The 19,165-nt window shown below is 43.5% G+C and overlaps 1 protein-coding gene across 1 annotated transcript in view; it reads left to right on the plus strand.

Moving 5' to 3' along the window:
- Positions 1 to 444: 444 nt before the first annotated feature.
- The window catches only part of LOC146007219 (uncharacterized), a 48,871-nt gene continuing 30,150 nt past the window's right edge, over positions 445 to 19,165 (plus strand). Inside the window, exons 1-7 of the mRNA XM_083145571.1 lie at positions 445 to 497; positions 5,523 to 6,002; positions 10,781 to 10,822; positions 10,913 to 10,975; positions 12,917 to 13,494; positions 15,007 to 15,145; positions 16,349 to 17,128. Coding sequence (XP_083001697.1) covers positions 446 to 497; positions 5,523 to 6,002; positions 10,781 to 10,822; positions 10,913 to 10,975; positions 12,917 to 13,494; positions 15,007 to 15,145; positions 16,349 to 17,128 — 2,134 coding nt within the window. The 5' untranslated portion in view covers position 445. The remainder of the gene's footprint in view (positions 498 to 5,522; positions 6,003 to 10,780; positions 10,823 to 10,912; positions 10,976 to 12,916; positions 13,495 to 15,006; positions 15,146 to 16,348; positions 17,129 to 19,165) is intronic.

A 19,165-nucleotide genomic window follows, 5' to 3' on the forward strand; every position in this document is an offset into this window, starting at 1 on the left:
CCCCATCGGGGGGAGGACGGCTTTGCATAGCGTAGTGCTATGCAAAGCCGTCCTCAAAGCTGCTCATCTGCTGGTAATACCAGCAGATGAACGGCTTTCCCATCGATGATGCTGGAGCGCGCAGCAGCGCTCACTGCTCTTTGCCGGTCCATACACACTGGGCGGCTTTGAGCTGAAAGCCGCTCAAACTTGCCATTTTGAGCAGCTTTCAGCTCAAAGTTGCCCAGTGTGTATGGGCCTTTTAATCATACTATGTAAGCCATTTTAATTGTCATGCTTTATTTTTATGATAAAATAAATGTACAGTTATTTTGCTATTATTCTGGAGAGTTTCAAATGTTTGGATTTTTATTTGACCCAGAAAAAAAAAAAATTGCTATGTTTAAGAAAGTGTTATAATATAGTGTAATGCTTTTACATTTTACTTGTTTAAATATAGACAAATATGAATTTTCCCAACTCAGAGACATGCCCTGACTGTGGAGAAAGAGCTGTTGGTGAGTACATTTTCAGTATGCTGTTTGGTAAATTTGATAAACGCAAAAGCAAAGGGAAGGTAAACACGGTAAAGGAAGAATAAATAGTGAAAATAAGAATTTTTGTGTTAAGTTAGTCATTCATTTTACATTAAGTATTATTATTATTTTTTATTGACTGTATTTGATTAATAAGTTATTGATAGGCAGCATTTAGAGCCCATCTCCTGTACAGTATGTAACCAATAGGTAACAGCTGCTAAATCCGAGAACATGGTAGCCCTCATAGCAGGGACGTGCAGTCAGGGGAGGCAGGGGAGGCAGTGCCTCCCCTGTCATTAATGATTTACATAATAAATATTACAAAGAAAATACTTATGACACATAATATGTGTCATAAGTATATGCTTTATATTATTCTTCTAGTTTTTACCTGATTTTTTTTTTATATTGGTTTTCGGAGGCACTGAGAGCAATGCCTCCGGCTGTCAGTGTTAAAGTTCCTGAAACGGGGCGGACAGGGGGAGGTCCGAAGCTGCAGGCTGTAATTTCCCATTAGAAAATGCAGTATAGGCGGCACTTACAGAAGTGCCTCGGTGACAGGGATGCGCTTTCTGCCTATATGAAAATACACCCCTGTCACTGAGGCGCTATAGCGCTGCATTTTACACTACATTGTGCACCGGGGACCCAGGTTATAAAATGAGTGGGTCCCCGGGACGCACTGTGCTGGACACGTTATGGGAGACGAGGACTTGAAGCGGCCGGGAGAGAAGGAGCTGCAACTGCTGGGAGACGTGGAGCAGAAGCAGCCGAGAGACAGGGAGCGGAAGTGGCCTGTGAGACGGGGAGTGAAAGCAGCCGGGAGATGTGGAGCTGCTGTGTTAGCCATCATCGGGACACTAGAGGCTGTAGCAGCGGCAGCCAGAGACAGGAGGCGGCAGCAACGGCAGCCAGTGCTGGGAGACCAGGAGCTGCACAGCGGCATCCGGGAGATGGGGAGCAGACCGCAGGGGCCCGGCGTCAGTGAACAGGACGCCCGACGACGCTAGTAAGACCTGCTTCATCTTTCCAACCTCTTTTCTCCCCCTCCACCTCACCCCATCATTCCCTCTCGCCCCCTGTCACCTCAGCCCCTGTTGCTCATTCACCTCACCCTCTCCCCCACCCATCCCCTATAACCTCACCTTGTCTCATCCTATCACCTCAACTTCTCTCGTGCCTTCACCTCATCCCCTCTTGCCACCCGTCACCTCACTGGAAGTAATATATAAAATATACCTGCACAGTATAAATAAATGTAGTGGCACAAGCAGGGGAGATTTTTCAAGAGGGTTTATTTATTTTGGGAGGAGGGGTGGGGGGGGGGGACTAGAAATGTCTGTGTACCAGGCCCAAAGATTTCTGCTGGATCAGCTACATGCTCCCCTCAGTCACAACTGCGACTAGCCCGGGGTGCAAATGCCCTGGTCCCGCAGCTCACAGCATGGCAGCACAAACCTCCCCTGCATGGGGAATGCACACAGCTGGAAAATGACAGTTATCAGCGGGCACAGCAGAGCTACTCCCAATAGCCAGTGCCTCACCAACCACTGACCTCACCGCACGTCACTGCCTCATAGAATCCTATGGAGACTGTTTCTGCTCTTGGTTATGGAAGTACCATGACAGATTTACGATTTGTTGAGTAGTCCTAAATATCAGCTTGGAGGAATTTTACCCCATTCCGCTGTACAGAACAGGTTAATCTCTGTTCGTTCAGAGTTCGTGGCCCGGCAGCCGCACGGATTGGCTGCCAGGCCGTGAGCTCTGATTGGCTAACAAATCTGCTATGCATTTGAAATAGCCAGGTGCAGCAGCTGCAGGGATACCACCAGCCCTAGGCTTAGGCAGACTAAGGGCATTTCAAGCCTACCTAGGGCTGGCAGAGGAAAGTCCACTGGCTGGCCACCCTACACAGCAGCACAATCAACGTAATGGAGCTGCCAGCACTTACCGCACACCATTGATACCAAGTGGCTTTCTTTAGACCCCCACAAAGAGTTTTTTGGGGAGTGATAAAATGGAGAGTGATAAACAACCAACATCAGGCGCCCGAATACACACGAATATCCTAGGGCTCCCGAACATCTGCAAACTTCCAGAGCAGGGCGGCAGGGCCTAACATTGGCAGGGAGAAGCCGCAGGGAACCCCAGACAGTGCAAGTACTGAACTGTAGAGCAGGAGTGCTTAGCAATTAAGTGGCCAGTTAAAATATGCATATGAACAAAGAGGTGAATGCTTGTTGGTTTTTGGCCTTACAACCAGTGGCGTAACTCCCAGAGGCAATGGAGACGTTTGCCGCTGGGTGTTAGCCAGCAGGGGGGGCACAAGAGCAGGCATCAGGACCACGATAAGGGTCTATTACGAAGCCGATCTGTGCTGCTGCGCTCTCTACTAGTCCCTACTGACAGCACTCTGCGCAGTGCACTGACAGCCATGCAAAAGCGCTAGCCGGGACAGCTGAGTGATGGCTCAGCTGTCCAATGATACTAAGTGCAGCCTGCGGCACCCTGATTGGTTGGTGCACAGGCCCTGCTGCCTGGTAGATGCGGAGGAGGAGGGAGAAGGAACATAGACGCTCCCGCTCTCCATTCTTAAAGTAAGACTGGATGTGTAGGGCTATATTTTGTTAATGTTACTGTATGCATAAAAAAAATATATACAGTAGATATGTATGTGTGTATATATATATATATATATATATATATATATATATATATATATATAAACCAACTGGCGGTGATTTATCTGGCACCCAAAACATCTCTTATTGAATAGCGTATATGGTGGCCACAAATGCTGTATGTGCGTGTGTGTGTGTGTGTGTGTGTGTGTAAGGGGGGCACCATTAAGTATACTGCCTCTGGGCACCTTGTTTGAACTTATGCTACTGCTTACAACCATTTAAGTTTGAGGTGCGACATCTTCTGGGGAAACAGCACCTCAATGTGGGTGTCCTTTCCAGGAGGTGGAGGGTTGCATACCCAGGTGCATGACACATAAAATTTTTGTAGCTTCACCAGGGTGGTTGAAAATAAGAGGGGAGGAGAGTGGCAGATACAGCATATTTCCACATGAGAATAATGTGGAAAATCCAGACAAGGTTTTAGATCAGCAGCAGCAACAGGAAAATTGGATCCAGTCCAGATCCAGTAACTGATGTGATCAAAATTGGGCTGATCAGCAGCACCTGTGTTCTCCTGATATAAGTGTTTCCTGAGCAGAGGGTCATTGCACTTGGTGGAATAGCTGCACAAGTGATAGGCCGTGGTGTGAGCTATGGTAGGGACCACTGGAGCTTTCTGTAGTGTTTGTACTGTGCTGTGAGGCCTGTATGATGCAATGCTGTAGCCATTCTTGCTGTGCTGATTTATCTGGTATGCTGTTCACTAGCTACAAATATAAGGATCAAGACTTCACCTGATCATACACTATGTGCTTCCTTGTCACAACACTTTAGTTCTACCTTATGAGTGTGACAGGTAAAACTGCAATCTCTAGATAATAGAATGCAGTAAGATGTGTACCTGGAGGGAGGGTGGGGATTCAGAGGACAGGATGGCAGTGAATGTGAATGTAAAATATGTCCATATCATGTGAGAATGAGGTAATGAGTAGAACAATAAGGGGAAAGGTGTCTCTAGAATGTGTGGTGCATGTGAAGAGGACGTGAGGCCGGTTGGTAATAAAAAGGATTGTGATAGTTTTGGGCTGCAGGAAGGAGAAATTGTGGGACCGGTTGGAACTGTTTGTGCATGCAATTAGTGTCTGTAAGGGGCTGAGTGTACATAGAAAGTAAAGACTAGAAATAGTAGGAAGTGGAACTGCATGGAAGAAGTAGCCCTTGGCAACCAATCAGCTTTGAAGGAACTTCATAAAATGCATTCTATAAACATACATAGCTGCCATCAACCACTTACTGAATAAAGTGGGCAGACCGAGTGGCTGATGACGCAATTTGCACTGAATTGCATAATCATAGCCTCCCCCATTGCACAGCAGGTACACGGCTACAATTTATTCTTTTACAGTTTCCTATCTAGTGCAGCATATTCCATGCGCTTTTCACTATTGAAATCAACAGTGATAACACAAACTGGGTAATCACAGACCGACATTGATACAAACAGGCATTTTGCCCCCACCCAAGACCCCCAATTTTGCCCCCAACAGACATTATGCCCCCTCTCTGCCTCTTATGCCTCAGAGGGTGTAGCCATAATGTCAACAACTCTGTTAGAATACTGTATATGTAGAGCACGCCTCACTTCTTTTAAGCCCCGTACACACTATACAATTTGTGTTAAAGATAACGGTATTGTTACAACGTTATCATGTATATCGTTCATAGCATACCCACTATATCATTAATGAGGCAACTCCCATGAAACGTTAACGATAGCCCATTGTCTGAGCATGTCATCAGAGACTGCATGTTTGACAGGGTTCCTTCCTGGTGATGTCACTGAATGATATCATTAACTATATCATTCAGTGTTTAACCTGTGGACCATTTGTTTTGTGGCAGTGCATAGTATGTATGGGGCTTTAATTTATCGCATAGGTTAAACTCAAATGTAGACATGCAAAAAGTGGTTGTGGGACAAATCACTTCCCCAAACACAAGGGGGGGGGGGGGTTTAATGGGATAAGTGATTCAGAAAGTGAGAGATTTGGTAAGAAATCTCAATTTTTTTAAAAGCGGCAATCATTTACTCTGCAAAATCAAGCTGGTTTTGCAGTGTAAATGATTGCCGCTTTAAAAAAATTGGAGATTTCTTACCAAATCTCTCACTTTCTGAATCTCTCATCCTATTAAATTTTACCCCAAGGGGGAGAAAGTGATGCACCAGATGACGTTCTAATGTTATAACTGCACTAATATTGTAGATACAGTATATTCAGATTTGTGTGATATCCAACATATTTTATTTGTATATACTGTATATTACACTGATACATTACAAATGTGATTGATATTTTTTTTATATATATTTCCACAGCTGGTTTAATATTCCATGAACTTTTCTGCTACGATGTCTATGTTGTCTCAGCACCAGCCCCACAGAATACAAAACAAAAGCAAATTGATGAATATATGACTGAAAACATTGTGAAACCTCTTGAGCAAGAAGGATTTAAGTGTTACCATGGCTCCAGAGACATATTCGGGGGAGAATATGTTCTACAGAGCTTAAGTAAACCAATCACCATAATCCCAATAACCATTGTGCCAATCTACAAGGATAGGAATTTCATGAAACAACGGAACTCTTTTCTAAGACTGGATTATTTGGACAGAATTGTGTTTCTCTTGTTTGATTCAACACAAATTGAACCTCCTGTTCTTGCGAGAAACAGTTTCTCAATCTTAGTCAATGATCCGCACCTATTACGTAAGCTGATCCAAACAATTGAAAAAAAGAGCAAAAAGATCTCTCTACATCACAGGAAAAGAACATTTGAAATGGGAAATGATCCTGGTAAGAATCAACATTCTTTACACTTGTATCAGACGAAGTTAATTGTGAAAGAGCATAATGAGGAGTCAGTGATGTCTGCAGTCACCTGCTTCCTCTGTCAGGAAGTCTGTCATAGGATCAGACGCACTCATTCATTTACATATCTATGGAGGCAATAATAGCATGACATTAATTCAGTGGCTGATGACAAAGGAGTTATTATTATTATTATTATTATTACATTTTAATTATAAGGCACCACAATTGGTTCACAGTGCAGTACATATGGCACACATTGGGTGAGATTCTATGCTATGCGCTAAATGCGCATGTTTTATTTGCGCACCACATCGCAGCAAATCGCCAATTTTAAAATCGCATTTTTCAGTCAAAATGCGCATATTTAATGTGATGCGCATTGGAGGCTGAAAAGTGCGAAGAGGGGCGATTTGCAGCGAAGTGGTGCGCTGTATTTAGTCCTGAAAATCGCACGTTTGCAGGACAGCGCAAAGTTGTAAAAAAAAAAACGAGCGCGGGGTCCCCCGCCCGAGTATAACCAGCCCCGGGCTCACTGAGCCAGTGCTGGTGACATAAAATCAGGGTCCCCGACAAATAGGGGTCCCCTTGATTTTATGAAACCAGCACCAGACTCAAGGTCCGGCGCTGGTTCCCAAAATACGGGGGACAAAGTGACTAGGGGTCCCCCGTATTTTAAGAACCAGCACCGGACACAACCAGCCAGCAGGGTAATGCCACAGCCGGGGGAAACTTATTATATAAGCTCCCACGGCCAAAGCATTAACCCCCTGGCTGGTCAGCATGGGCAGGGGTCCTGGGGAAGTGGGGACCCCCCCAATGAAGGGGTCCCCCCCCTCCAGGACTTACCAGCCCATGCTGATAGTCCGGGGCTGTCCCCGATGCCCCTGGCCGGTGGGCATCGGGCTGATGATTTGTGTAAAAAAAAGAATTAAAACTAGTGTTTTACACTGGCGAACTATGAGTCCCAGCAAGCCTACCCCGCATGCTGGGACTTGGGGAACCACAAGTCCCAGCATGCGGGGCATTAAAGGGCCCGCCGGCACTTGTAGTTCTGCAGTGAAAAAAATAGTGCACAAAATCACACTGACACCCTGTAAAATAAAACTTTAATACACACAAAACACACACACACTGATACTTACCTACCTTGAGCCCGTAGGTCGGTCCCTGGATCCTGGGTCCGTCCTCCGGGGCTCCAGGGAAGAAGAGTCCGGTTCCGGGGCTGGTCCTGGGGTTCCGGGGCTCCTGGCCTGCAGAATCCGGGGTCCGGGATCCGAGGTAGTCCAGAGGGGTACCTAAGGAAGCAAATCAGACTTACCTGGTCCCCGGCGGTGACCTCGGACTCCTCACCGGTGACTGCGCTTCTCCCATCTGCTACCCGGCTTGCAGGACTTTGACCGGCGCTGAGATGTTTCCTCCTCGGCGTCTCTGGACAGAATGATTTCTTGGCCAATCAGGAGCCGAGAAAGTCTGCTCCTGATTGGCCAGAAATCATTCTAACTAGAGACGCCGAGGAGGAAACATCTCTGCTCTAGATGCGCTGAGATGTTACTTCCTCGGCATAAGCCGTGCCCTCATTTGCGTAAGCCATGCCCCCTTTTCGGGCGCTCTTGTCCCTATTCTGATAATGACAAAGTTGGGAGGTATGTTATTGAGTTAATGGTAAAAGACCACAACTTATTTACTAAGCATTTATCCTTATTTACTAAGCAAATGAAATCCCATGGAGTTCGTAATCAATTTCCTTTCTTTTTAGTTGATGTAAAGCATACTATATATCCTCAGGCATTTCTGAAGATCCTGCCTCCTTAAAGTTCCTTAATTAAAACTCCGGTACTTGTGTATTATCACGGCGCCAGGCTACGCTACATTTTCAGTGTAGGGTAAGCCATGTTGTCAGCGTAGCCCTAGCGTAGTCAGCGTAGTGTCCACGCGGCAGCCCTGTGTAGTCAGCGTAGTGTCCCCGCCAGGCAGCGTAGTCACGTGCTGTCCCCGTGAGTTGCAGCTCTGTCCCTGCCGTCCCAGGCAAGCCTAGTGATCGCCTCTCACACAGCGTCGGTAACCGGCAAATCCCCTGTGCTGGCGGACGCCAGCGGAGAGGCGATCATGCGGGCAGCGGCAGAGAGGTGCTCCATCTGCCTGAGACGCACAAGCATCTCAGATGCTTGTGCATCTCAGTATTTCTTGCGGCAACCCTGCCCGTGTCCGCTTCAGAGAGACAGGGTTAGGGGTTCGGTAGCACGTGCGTCTCGTACACAAAGGGGGGTGCGGGCGCAAGTGCATCTCATGCACAATAAATGACGCATTTGCCAGTGCTACATGTTACATACTGGAAAATGCCTCCTTTTCAAACCCCCACTATCTACGTCAGCCCGAAGCCTGACTACGTACTGACTACACACTAACTGCATAATGCTGACTGACTACGCTAACAACATAAGCTCTGGTTAGCCGTAAACGTACTGACTACGCTGGCTGCAGCTGCGGGAACACAATGCTGATACTGACAGAGATGCTGACTACACTGACTATGATAACTACTCTGGCCGCGGGAACACTATGCTGATTCTGACAGGGGCTGCAGGAACACTACGCTGATTCTGACAGGGACACTACGCTGACTACGTAACGGGTGCTGTGATAATACACAAGTACCAAAACTCCCTTTGCATCTGAATAAAAGTGCCCATACACTTTACAATTATTGTATACAGTATCACATCTCATCGCATCTCGGTTTTGCGATGAGATGAGATCTAGTACAAAAAGTTTGTGCTGCACAAACCGAGATGCGATGAAATGCGATATTGTATATAATACTGAAATACAATAATTGTAACGTGTATGGGTTCCTTAAGAGAAGCAAAAATGTATGAGCGTGGCTTCATGGGGAAGGGGTTGTGGTCATATAAAAGTACCAATAACACCGTAATCCCCATAACACATTCTGCTTCACACCTTAATGCCCATTACACATTATACCACACATAGTAATGCACATATGACATTGACACACATTATGCTACACATAATGCCCTTAATACTCCTGCATATACCCACATTTGTAGCACTGCTTATTCATAATGCCCACACCAGTTGCCAGAAGTAGTTGCTCTGCTTATACATAGTGCCTACACCAGTTGCCGACAGTAGTAGCGCTGTCTATACACGTGCCTACACCAGTTGCCGAAAGTAGTTGCTCTGCTTATACAGATGGAGCGGGTTCCAGCTTTGCAGGGGATGGCCGCCATCCCCCGCCAGCCGCCAACGAGATGCGCGCGCGTCCCTTTACAACGGGGCTCCAGTTGCCGACATTAGTAGCACTGCCTATACACGTGCCCACATCAGTTGCTGACATTAGTAGAGCTGCCTATACATAACGCCCACACCAGTTGCCGACATTAGTAGCACTGCCTATACACGGGCCCACATCAGTTGCTGACATTAGTAGTGCTGCCTATACAAGTGCCCACACCAGTTGCGACATTAGTAGAGCTGCCTATACATATCGCTCACACCAGTTGCCGACAGTAGTAGCACTGCCTATACACGTGCCCACACCGGATGAATCCAAATGGACAGTGGTAGGATCTTTTCATGGGATAGCACTCCCTGGCTTGTTCAAGACCTCCATTCGGGTTGGGGCACAAGTTGCCCTTTTGAATGGAAACAAACAATGGACGCTGGTAAGTTGGCACACTGGATGAGAAGGCTGGTAGATATGACTGGTTTAGGGATTCCTTAGGGGTCCACTGGTGGGTTTGTGTTTCATCCTTAATCTTGTGAAAATTTCACCTCTGACAAGAACTGGACATGTTTTAAATATTTTCTTTTAATAAATGTTTTATGTTTAAAATTCATTGGGTATGAATTTTAAAGCTAAGGGAGACAGGAATCACCATTTAAATACCACAGGGCACCTGGCAATACAATTGGGAATATATATATATATATATATATATATATATATGGAAATAGAAAAAAAGGAGGCGCACCATAGTGTAGTATATCGATTTAAAAGTAACAATTCTTTACTTGATGGATTAAAAACACTCACAGGAGTAAACGTGTTATATCGCTATAACACAAATATCGCATAAAAACAGTGAATCACAGTATATCACCGCATCAATGGCAAACACGTTTTTCCAGCCTGGCTCCAGGACCTCGCCGCGTCACAGCGTCACCGCGTCACGACCAGCGTCCTCTCAGCTCCGCCCAAACGCGTTTCGTCCTATCAGGACTTCGTCAGTGGGTGACGAAGTCCTGATAGGACGAAACGCGTTTGGGCGGAGCTGAGAGGACGCTGGTCGTGACGCGGTGACGCTGTGACGCGGCGAGGTCCTGGAGCCAGGCTGGAAAAACGTGTTTGCCATTGATGCGGTGATATACTGTGATTCACTGTTTTTATGCGATATTTGTGTTATAGCGATATAACACGTTTACTCCTGTGAGTGTTTTTAATCCATCAAGTAAAGAATTGTTACTTTTAAATCGATATACTACACTATGGTGCGCCTCCTTTTTTTCTATTTCCCTATGCTTTACAGTTTGGGCTAGTTGGAAGAGCCCTACATAAGGAGAGCTGCACAAGCCTGAAATAGATATCTCTTGGATGGTATATCTGATCTACAAACGATCAGCGCTGTAAGGATATTCCTTGTTGCATATATATATATATATATATATATATAACATTTGTTTTTTTTGTTTTATTTTCCCTGTAGCAATAAATTGTATATTTTTGTGTTATGTTTCAGAATCTACAGTATCTTCCACTGCATCTGATGTTCATCGAAATGGTAGGTGCATTCAAAGAAAAATACTATTTCTTCTTTTCATCGTTACTCAAGTTATGCAGGAAACTGTCTTTAATAATCTTTATTTTTCAGATCCATTCAGGAGATCAGTCGTATCAAGGATTTCCTTTCGAGTCAAGTCAATTGTCTCTGAAGGTACTTTTGTCCTTTTAAATGTAATACCAGTAACTTGATTGCCATTGAAAGCGGCGGATATTGATATCTAAAGCTCCCAAGGAAAGCGCGCCAGGCTGTCCACTTAATGTTAGCAGTGGTATAGAAAAGCTGCTGCTTTGTAAATACAGTCTTAACATCTAATGCCTGTAATTTTAAAACAGCGCTGCAGGGTGACACATCCAAATAGTAGTTTTGTTTTTATGAATCAATTAGGTGAAGATCATGTATTTGAACTATAAATGTCGACATGGGGTTTTTCACTTTTTTTTTGAGCCAACATGTGCCAACAGGTGGTTTTTCATGTCCTACCATGCACTAGGGTGTGTGAGAATAAAAGAGTGTGCCGAGTGTAGTGATCCGTGCGAGGGGACGTGGTGCTAGGTTTCAGTGTCCATGTCGACTGTGTCGACATTCGGGTAAAAAAAAGGTGAAAAACCCAATGTCAACCTTTTGACTGTCATCCGTCTCCTAATGCTTGTGTTGACCCAACTGCATGTCGACTGTCACGCATGTCGACCTAGTGGTGTTGAATTTATGCTTGTCGACCTAGTTGTTGTCTACGCAATGATCCATACCCATTGAAATTGGCACTCACTTCACAGTGCCTGGTATGGCCGAGGTACCCTCCCTGGTGTAATGGTACACAGATAGAAGCAATGTTGTAGCGGTGGCACTCACAGAACTTTCTAGTAATCAGGAGATGGACTCACAGACTTATGATTGACGTTTCAATCTTTCAATTTTCATCAGAAAATCAAAAGATTGAAATATCAATCATTCTGTGAGTCCATCTCCTGATTACTAGAAAGCCCTGTGAGTGTATATATAACTTGTATAATATCGGTGAACATCAGCTCAATACCCTCGCATACCATTGTATCATGACTTTGATTTCCCCAGTAGCTGCTTATCTCAGCGGTTGTCTGGTACACACTGTGGGACTTTGGGGGCTTAACTTACAGTTCCCATGCACCTGCCGTACTGATGGATCAGCAGTGATCAGCAGCACAGCTTGCATACACACATATACAAATGTAGCCATGCTCATCTATCCTCCTGATGGGGCATAGATCAATACAGTATGTGCACAGCGCTTGGTGGCAGGGTGGTATATTATGTCGCAGTGTGGCGAATTATGGTTTAGTGTGGCACGTGGAGTTGCCGGCAAGTGTAATACTTAGGTTCATCCACCAGATGTCGCTTTTGAAAATCACCAATGTGCATGCATGAGGTCTCCAATAAAATACAGTACAGAAATAAAGTACAATGAAGACTTTGGGTGAAATGTAATAGGATGAGAAATTCAGAAAGTGAGAGATTTGGTCAGAAATCTCCAAGTTTTTTTCAAAGCGGCAATCATTTTCACTGCAACATCAAATTGGTTTTGCAGTGTAAATGATTGCCGCTTTAAAAAAAACTGGAGATTTCTCACCAAAGCTCTCACTTTCTGAATTTCTCATCCTATTAAATGTCACCCTTTATGTTAAATGCAGTATACAGGTGTGGCGGACAGACATGCAGTGATCACGTGCTTTACAGATGAGCACTGGGCTACAGGATATCTTAAACATACAATAAATGCTGTACAATATATTTACAAGGATCATAACTTTGAATAGCAACATAATCAAATATTTTACCGGTAGGGACAGTTTGGGAAAGTCACATTGAATGGCTACAAAAACACTTGTTCCGCCACTTTCTGGGTGTGTCCTAATCAGCTATTTTATTCACATTTGGACTGGCCCAGGCATTTTAGTTGAGATAGACATTCTGAGACATTCCGTGCACCTATGAATCAGATCTTATTCACTTAAAATAAACTGGCTCTGCAAATAGAAATGTAGTGCAAACTGAAGTAGAAACCTTTTCAGAGATCATTACAAAAGTATTTAAAATCTTATTTTCCAATTTCTACAGATTGCATTGTCTTGCTTGAAAGTACATTAACAATGCCTACTGACCTACTCAGTCACTTCCAAAGCTGCAATCAAAACATTAGAAACAGGGCAGCAAACAACTTAACAAAATTAATCCAGAAAGACATCATGCACTTCATTAATACTGAAGATTTATCCAGCTATGAAAAGCAAGTTAGATACTGTGTGGAGAAACATGATTCTGCTATCTTTGAAAAATTATATTTCTGGATATCAGCTGCTATATTCTTTAGGATTTACAAGTACAGTGACTCGAGTTTGAAGATTTACATGAAGAACCTGACGGTAACAAAGTATAAAACCAGATACAAATCCTATGAGCAGCTTTGTCTAGACTCCTACCGCAACTGCACAATGTCTCTGCATGCTAAAATAAAGACATGGCCAAGAAAAATGGATAATAATTCTGTCTTTATCAGGAAATTGGAAGAGAGCCTTTCAATGATAGATCCTAAACCATCTGATAAAGTAACAACACCACCACAATCCCTGATGAAGAATTTAGCCAGCCTACCTTGGGACATTAGGCATATCTTCATAGTTGCCATTTCTGCAAAGGTATGTATTTGCCAGATTACAATAATTCAACTATCTTTCATTCAAATACATCTTTTAAAATTAAAAAGTCATGGCAGTTGCTAGTTGGGTGGTGGTGCCCAGGCCCAGATGTAGGGGGGTTCCATCCCTTGCTCCTAACAAGTGTAGCAAATATGGATCGTTCTCTTGTGGTGGTGTGGGGTCCGGGGCCAGGAAGCTGTTTGCTGGTGGCTACCTGGTACAATGAGTAATGTTTTTTCAGTGAGACAATGCACACATGAGTAAATGGCTGCAGCACAAAGACTACAGCCAGTAGACACAGGCAGAGGTAAGTACAGTATCTGTGGGGCGGGGAACTGGAAGTGGCAGATAGAGCTGAAGAGACCAAAGTGGGTACTAGATGGTGAAACAGAAGGGGGAGTGGCTGGAGAGAAAGAAGGGAGGCCGGCTGTAGAAATAGGAGAAGGGATGTCTGGAGAGACATTAGAGGGTCTGGATGGTGAGACAGAAGAAGGGGACTGGCTGGTGAGACAGGAGGGGGACTGCCTGGTGAGACAAAAGAGGGACTGGCTGGTGAGACAGAAGGAGGGTTGGCTGGTGAGAAAAAAGAAGGACTGGCTAGTGAGACAGAAGTAGGGGCTGACTGAGCTGCTGGAATAGAAAGGGGACTGGTTGTTTAGACACAAGAGGGACTTGCTAGTGAGACACAAGGGTGGTGAGACAGAAGGGGAGTTGGCTGGTGAGACAGGCAAGGGGTTGGCTGGTGATACAGAAGTGGGGCTGGCTGCTGAGACAGAAGGGGGGGGGCTGGCTGGAGAGAAAGGAAATGGGTGCTACTTGGTACAATGAATAATGTTTTTCAGTGAGACAATGCACGCATGACATTGTAACAGTGGAACTGATCATCTCAAAAAGAATACAGCCACAGTCACTAGACACAGGAGGAAGTAAGTACAGTATCTGTGGGTTTCAGATTAAGCTGAAAAGACCAACAGGGCACTGGATGAAGAGAAAGAAATTGGTTTCTGGTTGAAGAGACAGTAGGGGGCTGGCTAGAGAGACATAAGGGGGACTGGCTAAAGAGACAAAAGAGGGGGCTGACTAATGAGACAGAATGAGCTAATGAGGCAGAGGGGGGCTGACCAGAGGGACAAAAGAGGCACTAAATGAATGGACATAAGGGGGGGGAGAGAAAACAAAAAGGAGGGCTGGCTTTAGAGACAGTAAGGAGTGCTGGCTGGAGATACAGAAATGGGTGCTGACTGAAGAGACAGTGGGGGGATGATGAGATGCAAGGAGTGGGCCCTGTCTATTTTATCAGTTCTGGGCCCCACAATTTCTGATGGCAACTCTGTATACTGTATATATAACAATGAAAGGGCAGCACTCAGGTCTCTCATAATAATACAAGCAGAAGATAAGAGTGATCCAAGCTTCCTGCTTGTATTATTTTAGTAAACCTGAGTGCTACCCTGCATTGGGTCTCTGATTATTTTGTTTTATATATTCATTTCCATTTTATTTACATTCCAGTTATTTCAGAAGAAGTATACAGAATCAAAGGTGTCCTATTTCATGCAAATATGGGCTATAGTTGGGAATAAGCACACTGAAGTTTTTCTTGATGTGATTGAAGGCGTAACAGAGTACATACTGGAAAACTACACACAAGGTAACCATTGTCTGGTTGTTTCTATGCTCTAGATCTGGGGTAACAACAGTTTTGTCAAACATACAGTACAGCATTTATGTATTTCACCAAGAACCTTGCACAAACTAATCACTAGAGACAGGATTATATGTATTTGCATATTTTGACCATTCTCACTGGTTATTGCACATTTTACCTAAAATCTAGTGATGGTGCATATTTTAGGCCCCACCCTCTTCCCACCCGCGAGTCACAACACTGCCTTGCCCTGCTGCTGCTGGCTAGGTAGTGATAGAGTGTGCAGCCTGGGGCAATTTGTGCGCAGTGTGGGGAACCTTGGATGTACAATTTGTCTGACACTGCTCTAGGCTGCCAATCCATGTTGATAAGTCAGTCGGGGTGGATGCCATTATGAAGCTCATGAACCTTTGCCTGCCCCTGGCCTGGGACTTTACACCAAGAGACAGACTTCTGCAGCAGAGGAGGCGGGCAGAAGGTTTGTGACATCATGCTGCGCAGAGAAAATGCTGTGTCACAGTGAGTTAGCGGCGCAGGGAGGAAGCCTTCCACTGTGCCGCACTCACATGCTATGCTGACATTTGATCCATCTGCGCTGGAGATGAGGGTCCGTGTAGTTGTGCAAGAAGAGCTTTGGACGCTGCAGTATGCTGTAGGCCAATTTTTGAGGTTTATTTGCAACTAATTGTATGCTAATTTTTAAATAAATAAGTAAAAGATTACTTTTTTTATTATTTAATGTAGCATATTTTAACACTTTTCATGCATATTTTAAGTATTTTTCATGCATATTTGCATGCATATTTCAAGCTTTTTTTGTTGCATATAATCCTGTCTCTACTAATCACACAATCTGGCGGTCATAAATTGATGTGGCTACTTACAACGGAATTGCAAAATATGGTGACATCACCAAGTCAATCCAAGGCAATGACCTGTGCTCTTATGTTCAGTAGTCTAGCAGAGAACTAGGTTGACAGCAAGTGTTGTGCAACGTGGAATTGGTTTTATAACTCTGGATGCACAGGGTCTGGATCTCAAAATACTTGCGAATGGATGTTTATCACAAACATCCAGTACAGCATTGTGCAAAACTCAAACCACAATAATAATGTGTTGATCAGTAGATAGATAGATAGATAGATAGATAGTGTATGAATTTTGATATTTGTCTTTAATAAATACATTTATTTGTCATTATATTAGATGCATTGATGGCATGTTTGCAGCTTCTTAAAACTGTCTGGATGTTACGGAAAAAAAGTAGCAAATATGACAAGTTGAACATTGTTCTCAAGAACTCCTTCAGCAAACTTGTCTATCATCCTGAAGACAAAGTGAGACATTGCGTTACTCCATTGCTATTTTTTGGAGATTCATATCCCACCATTATTTCCCAACTGGGCAGCACATTTTTTAAAGTGAACGAAGACCTGGTAGAAACATGCATCCGTGAGCACCTAATCCATAACCACCCAGATATGACGTTATGTGACCAAATGCAAACAACATCTCCACATTCTTCGATCTTTGAAGCCAAAACTCCAGAGGGAGATGTGCTAGTGTATGTGTTTAAACAAACGACATTAAATGATGTTTTGCAAACTAACTCTACAGATGATTCTTATGAAAGCTTCCAGAGAATGTCAATGGTGGTCAAAACATGTCAAGGGCATGACAATATTACTGCATTGAGGAATAAGCCTACAAATGGTGTCTTGCCATTTTTTGTGGCTGAACATGGTAAACCTCTGTTGCTCTTCTTGCACACAAAGGAAAATCAGCTTACCTTGTTGCAAATGATCGACATACTCATTGATATCACTAAAGCAGTCCATCACTGCCACAGCAAGAATGTTATACTCTGTGACATCACACCAGCTAGTTTTATAGTTATCCCCAAAGACAATGGATCTTTCCGAACTAAGTTGGCCAGTTTCATGTATGCAAAATTCACTGAACATGAAGAAGCCAACAGTTTCCAAGGTAACATAAATATGTAACGGTTAATGCTAAAAAAGGGATCCAAAAATGATAGTAAGTGTATAGAGGTTAACTTCAATGTTGCATTTATGATATGGTGCCAGTGCATCTGCTTTTGAGCCTGGTACACATATTGGTTCATGCTGTATATGTGCATGAGATAGTCCCTTTGTCTATTGTTACTATTAGCGCAAGGTAACATAAGTAAAGCAATGTAAAATATACACTAACTTAATTGAATTTTCAGGTATTTTCTTTAATCGCTGATGTGAACATTTTTAAACCTAGTAAAGGCCCATACACACTGGGCGATTTTGAGCTGAAAGCAGCTCAGTTTTGTAATTTGAGTTGCTTTCAGCTTAAAAGCCACCCAGTGAGTATGGGCCAGCGGTGAGCGCTGATGCCGGCTCCCGCATCATCGCTGGCGGCCACCGGTATTGCCAGCAGATGAGCGACGGGGTGAACGGCTTTCCATAACATCCTGCTATGGAAAGCCATCCACCCCTGGGAAAATTGATCAGGAGGGCAAAAATTGCTCAGTGTGCACTGTGCACTGAGCAATTTTAGGCCCAGCAATTTTCCCCATCATCGTTCTCCATACACCCTATGGACCTTATTAACTCAGATCAGTATTGAAATTTACAGACTTTTTTAAAAATGTTTTTATTAGTTCCAAAACAGCCATAATAAAAATATGGAAACAAATTGATTTTATTTAACAATCCAGTTAAGGAACAAAAGTAAAGAAAAGATTATGATCCTAAGAATTTATTACAATACAGCAAAACAGACAGTTATAACTTAAAAATGTAGCATGTTTAAGAACATCGCCTTTTCTCAATTTTTCATCTCGGCATGTAGAACTCTTTACCCGGAAATTATTGGCACAGGGCAGAAATGTAACTTTAATAAAATCTTATTACAGGTTGAGTACCCCTTATCCATAGATAGTACACAAACTTTTTTTGTGTGTATTTCATGTGTTTGATGTGTTTATACAACATAAATGCAAGATACATCATTGGAATATTCAGTTATCCAAAATTTTTCTGGTCCCGAGCCTTTTGAATAAGGGATACTCAACCTGTAACTGTTCAATTTATAAAAAAAAAATACAGTAGATGGCAAAAGGCAAGATACAGTACCATAATATATTGTGATGTAGGCCCTTTGATAAACTTGTGAACTTTAAGCAATAGAACATTGGGGCATATTTATTAAGCCTAGTGTAGTAATAAATTGGCTGACAACTCACGAGCCAATCAGCTCCCAGCTGTCATGTTTCAAACATAGGGCCAAATGTAATAGGGTGGGAGAATCAGAAAGGGAGAGATTTTTGGGAGTTTTTTCCCATATTTTTAAAGCACGAGGGTTGTGAATTAGGAAGGGTACCAAAGGGTAACCACTAATTCACTTGCCTGGCGCTCCAATAAAAATAGATATAACAATGGTGCTATATTTTATACACCTATTACGCAAAAAACCAGCTGCTGCACGTGTTAAATGAGCTCGCTAGGCTCATATATAGACAAAACTTAGGGGGGGGATTTCAACACAATTGCGCTGCTGGGTATAGTAAATTAAGAACTCCAAGTCAAGTATGGGTATGACCAGAAAGGAATGAGACTGGACACGCTTGTAGAAATTGATATTTTATAAATGTAAAAAATTATTCAACCACATATACATATACAATAACACTAAAATATATATAAAAGCATATTAGGAATAAATCTTGAATAGTGAGGTGTCTCCAAGGTGGGGTAGATTCCCAATAATAGGGTTTAACTCAGTTCCGAAGAGATAGATAAAGCGCTATATTATGCAGTCATGAATTATGGATGCCCGATTAGCATGTAGACAAACACGCACTAGGTGGTAAGGCAGTTCTTATTTGTAAAATAGAATAATTTTTCTCACCCAGATGATTGTAGGTAACGGGGAGCCAAATAGGTGTTTGTTTAGCTCAACCCAGGTATCCCTCCAGGAGGCAGGGACAAGACCGGACAACGCTGTATGTAAAGCGGCTGTAGTGATTGC

Source organism: Crinia signifera, chromosome 6 (assembly GCF_055691185.1).
Source record: "Crinia signifera chromosome 6, ASM5569118v1, whole genome shotgun sequence".
In the NCBI taxonomy this organism is placed as follows: Eukaryota; Metazoa; Chordata; class Amphibia; order Anura; family Myobatrachidae; genus Crinia; species Crinia signifera.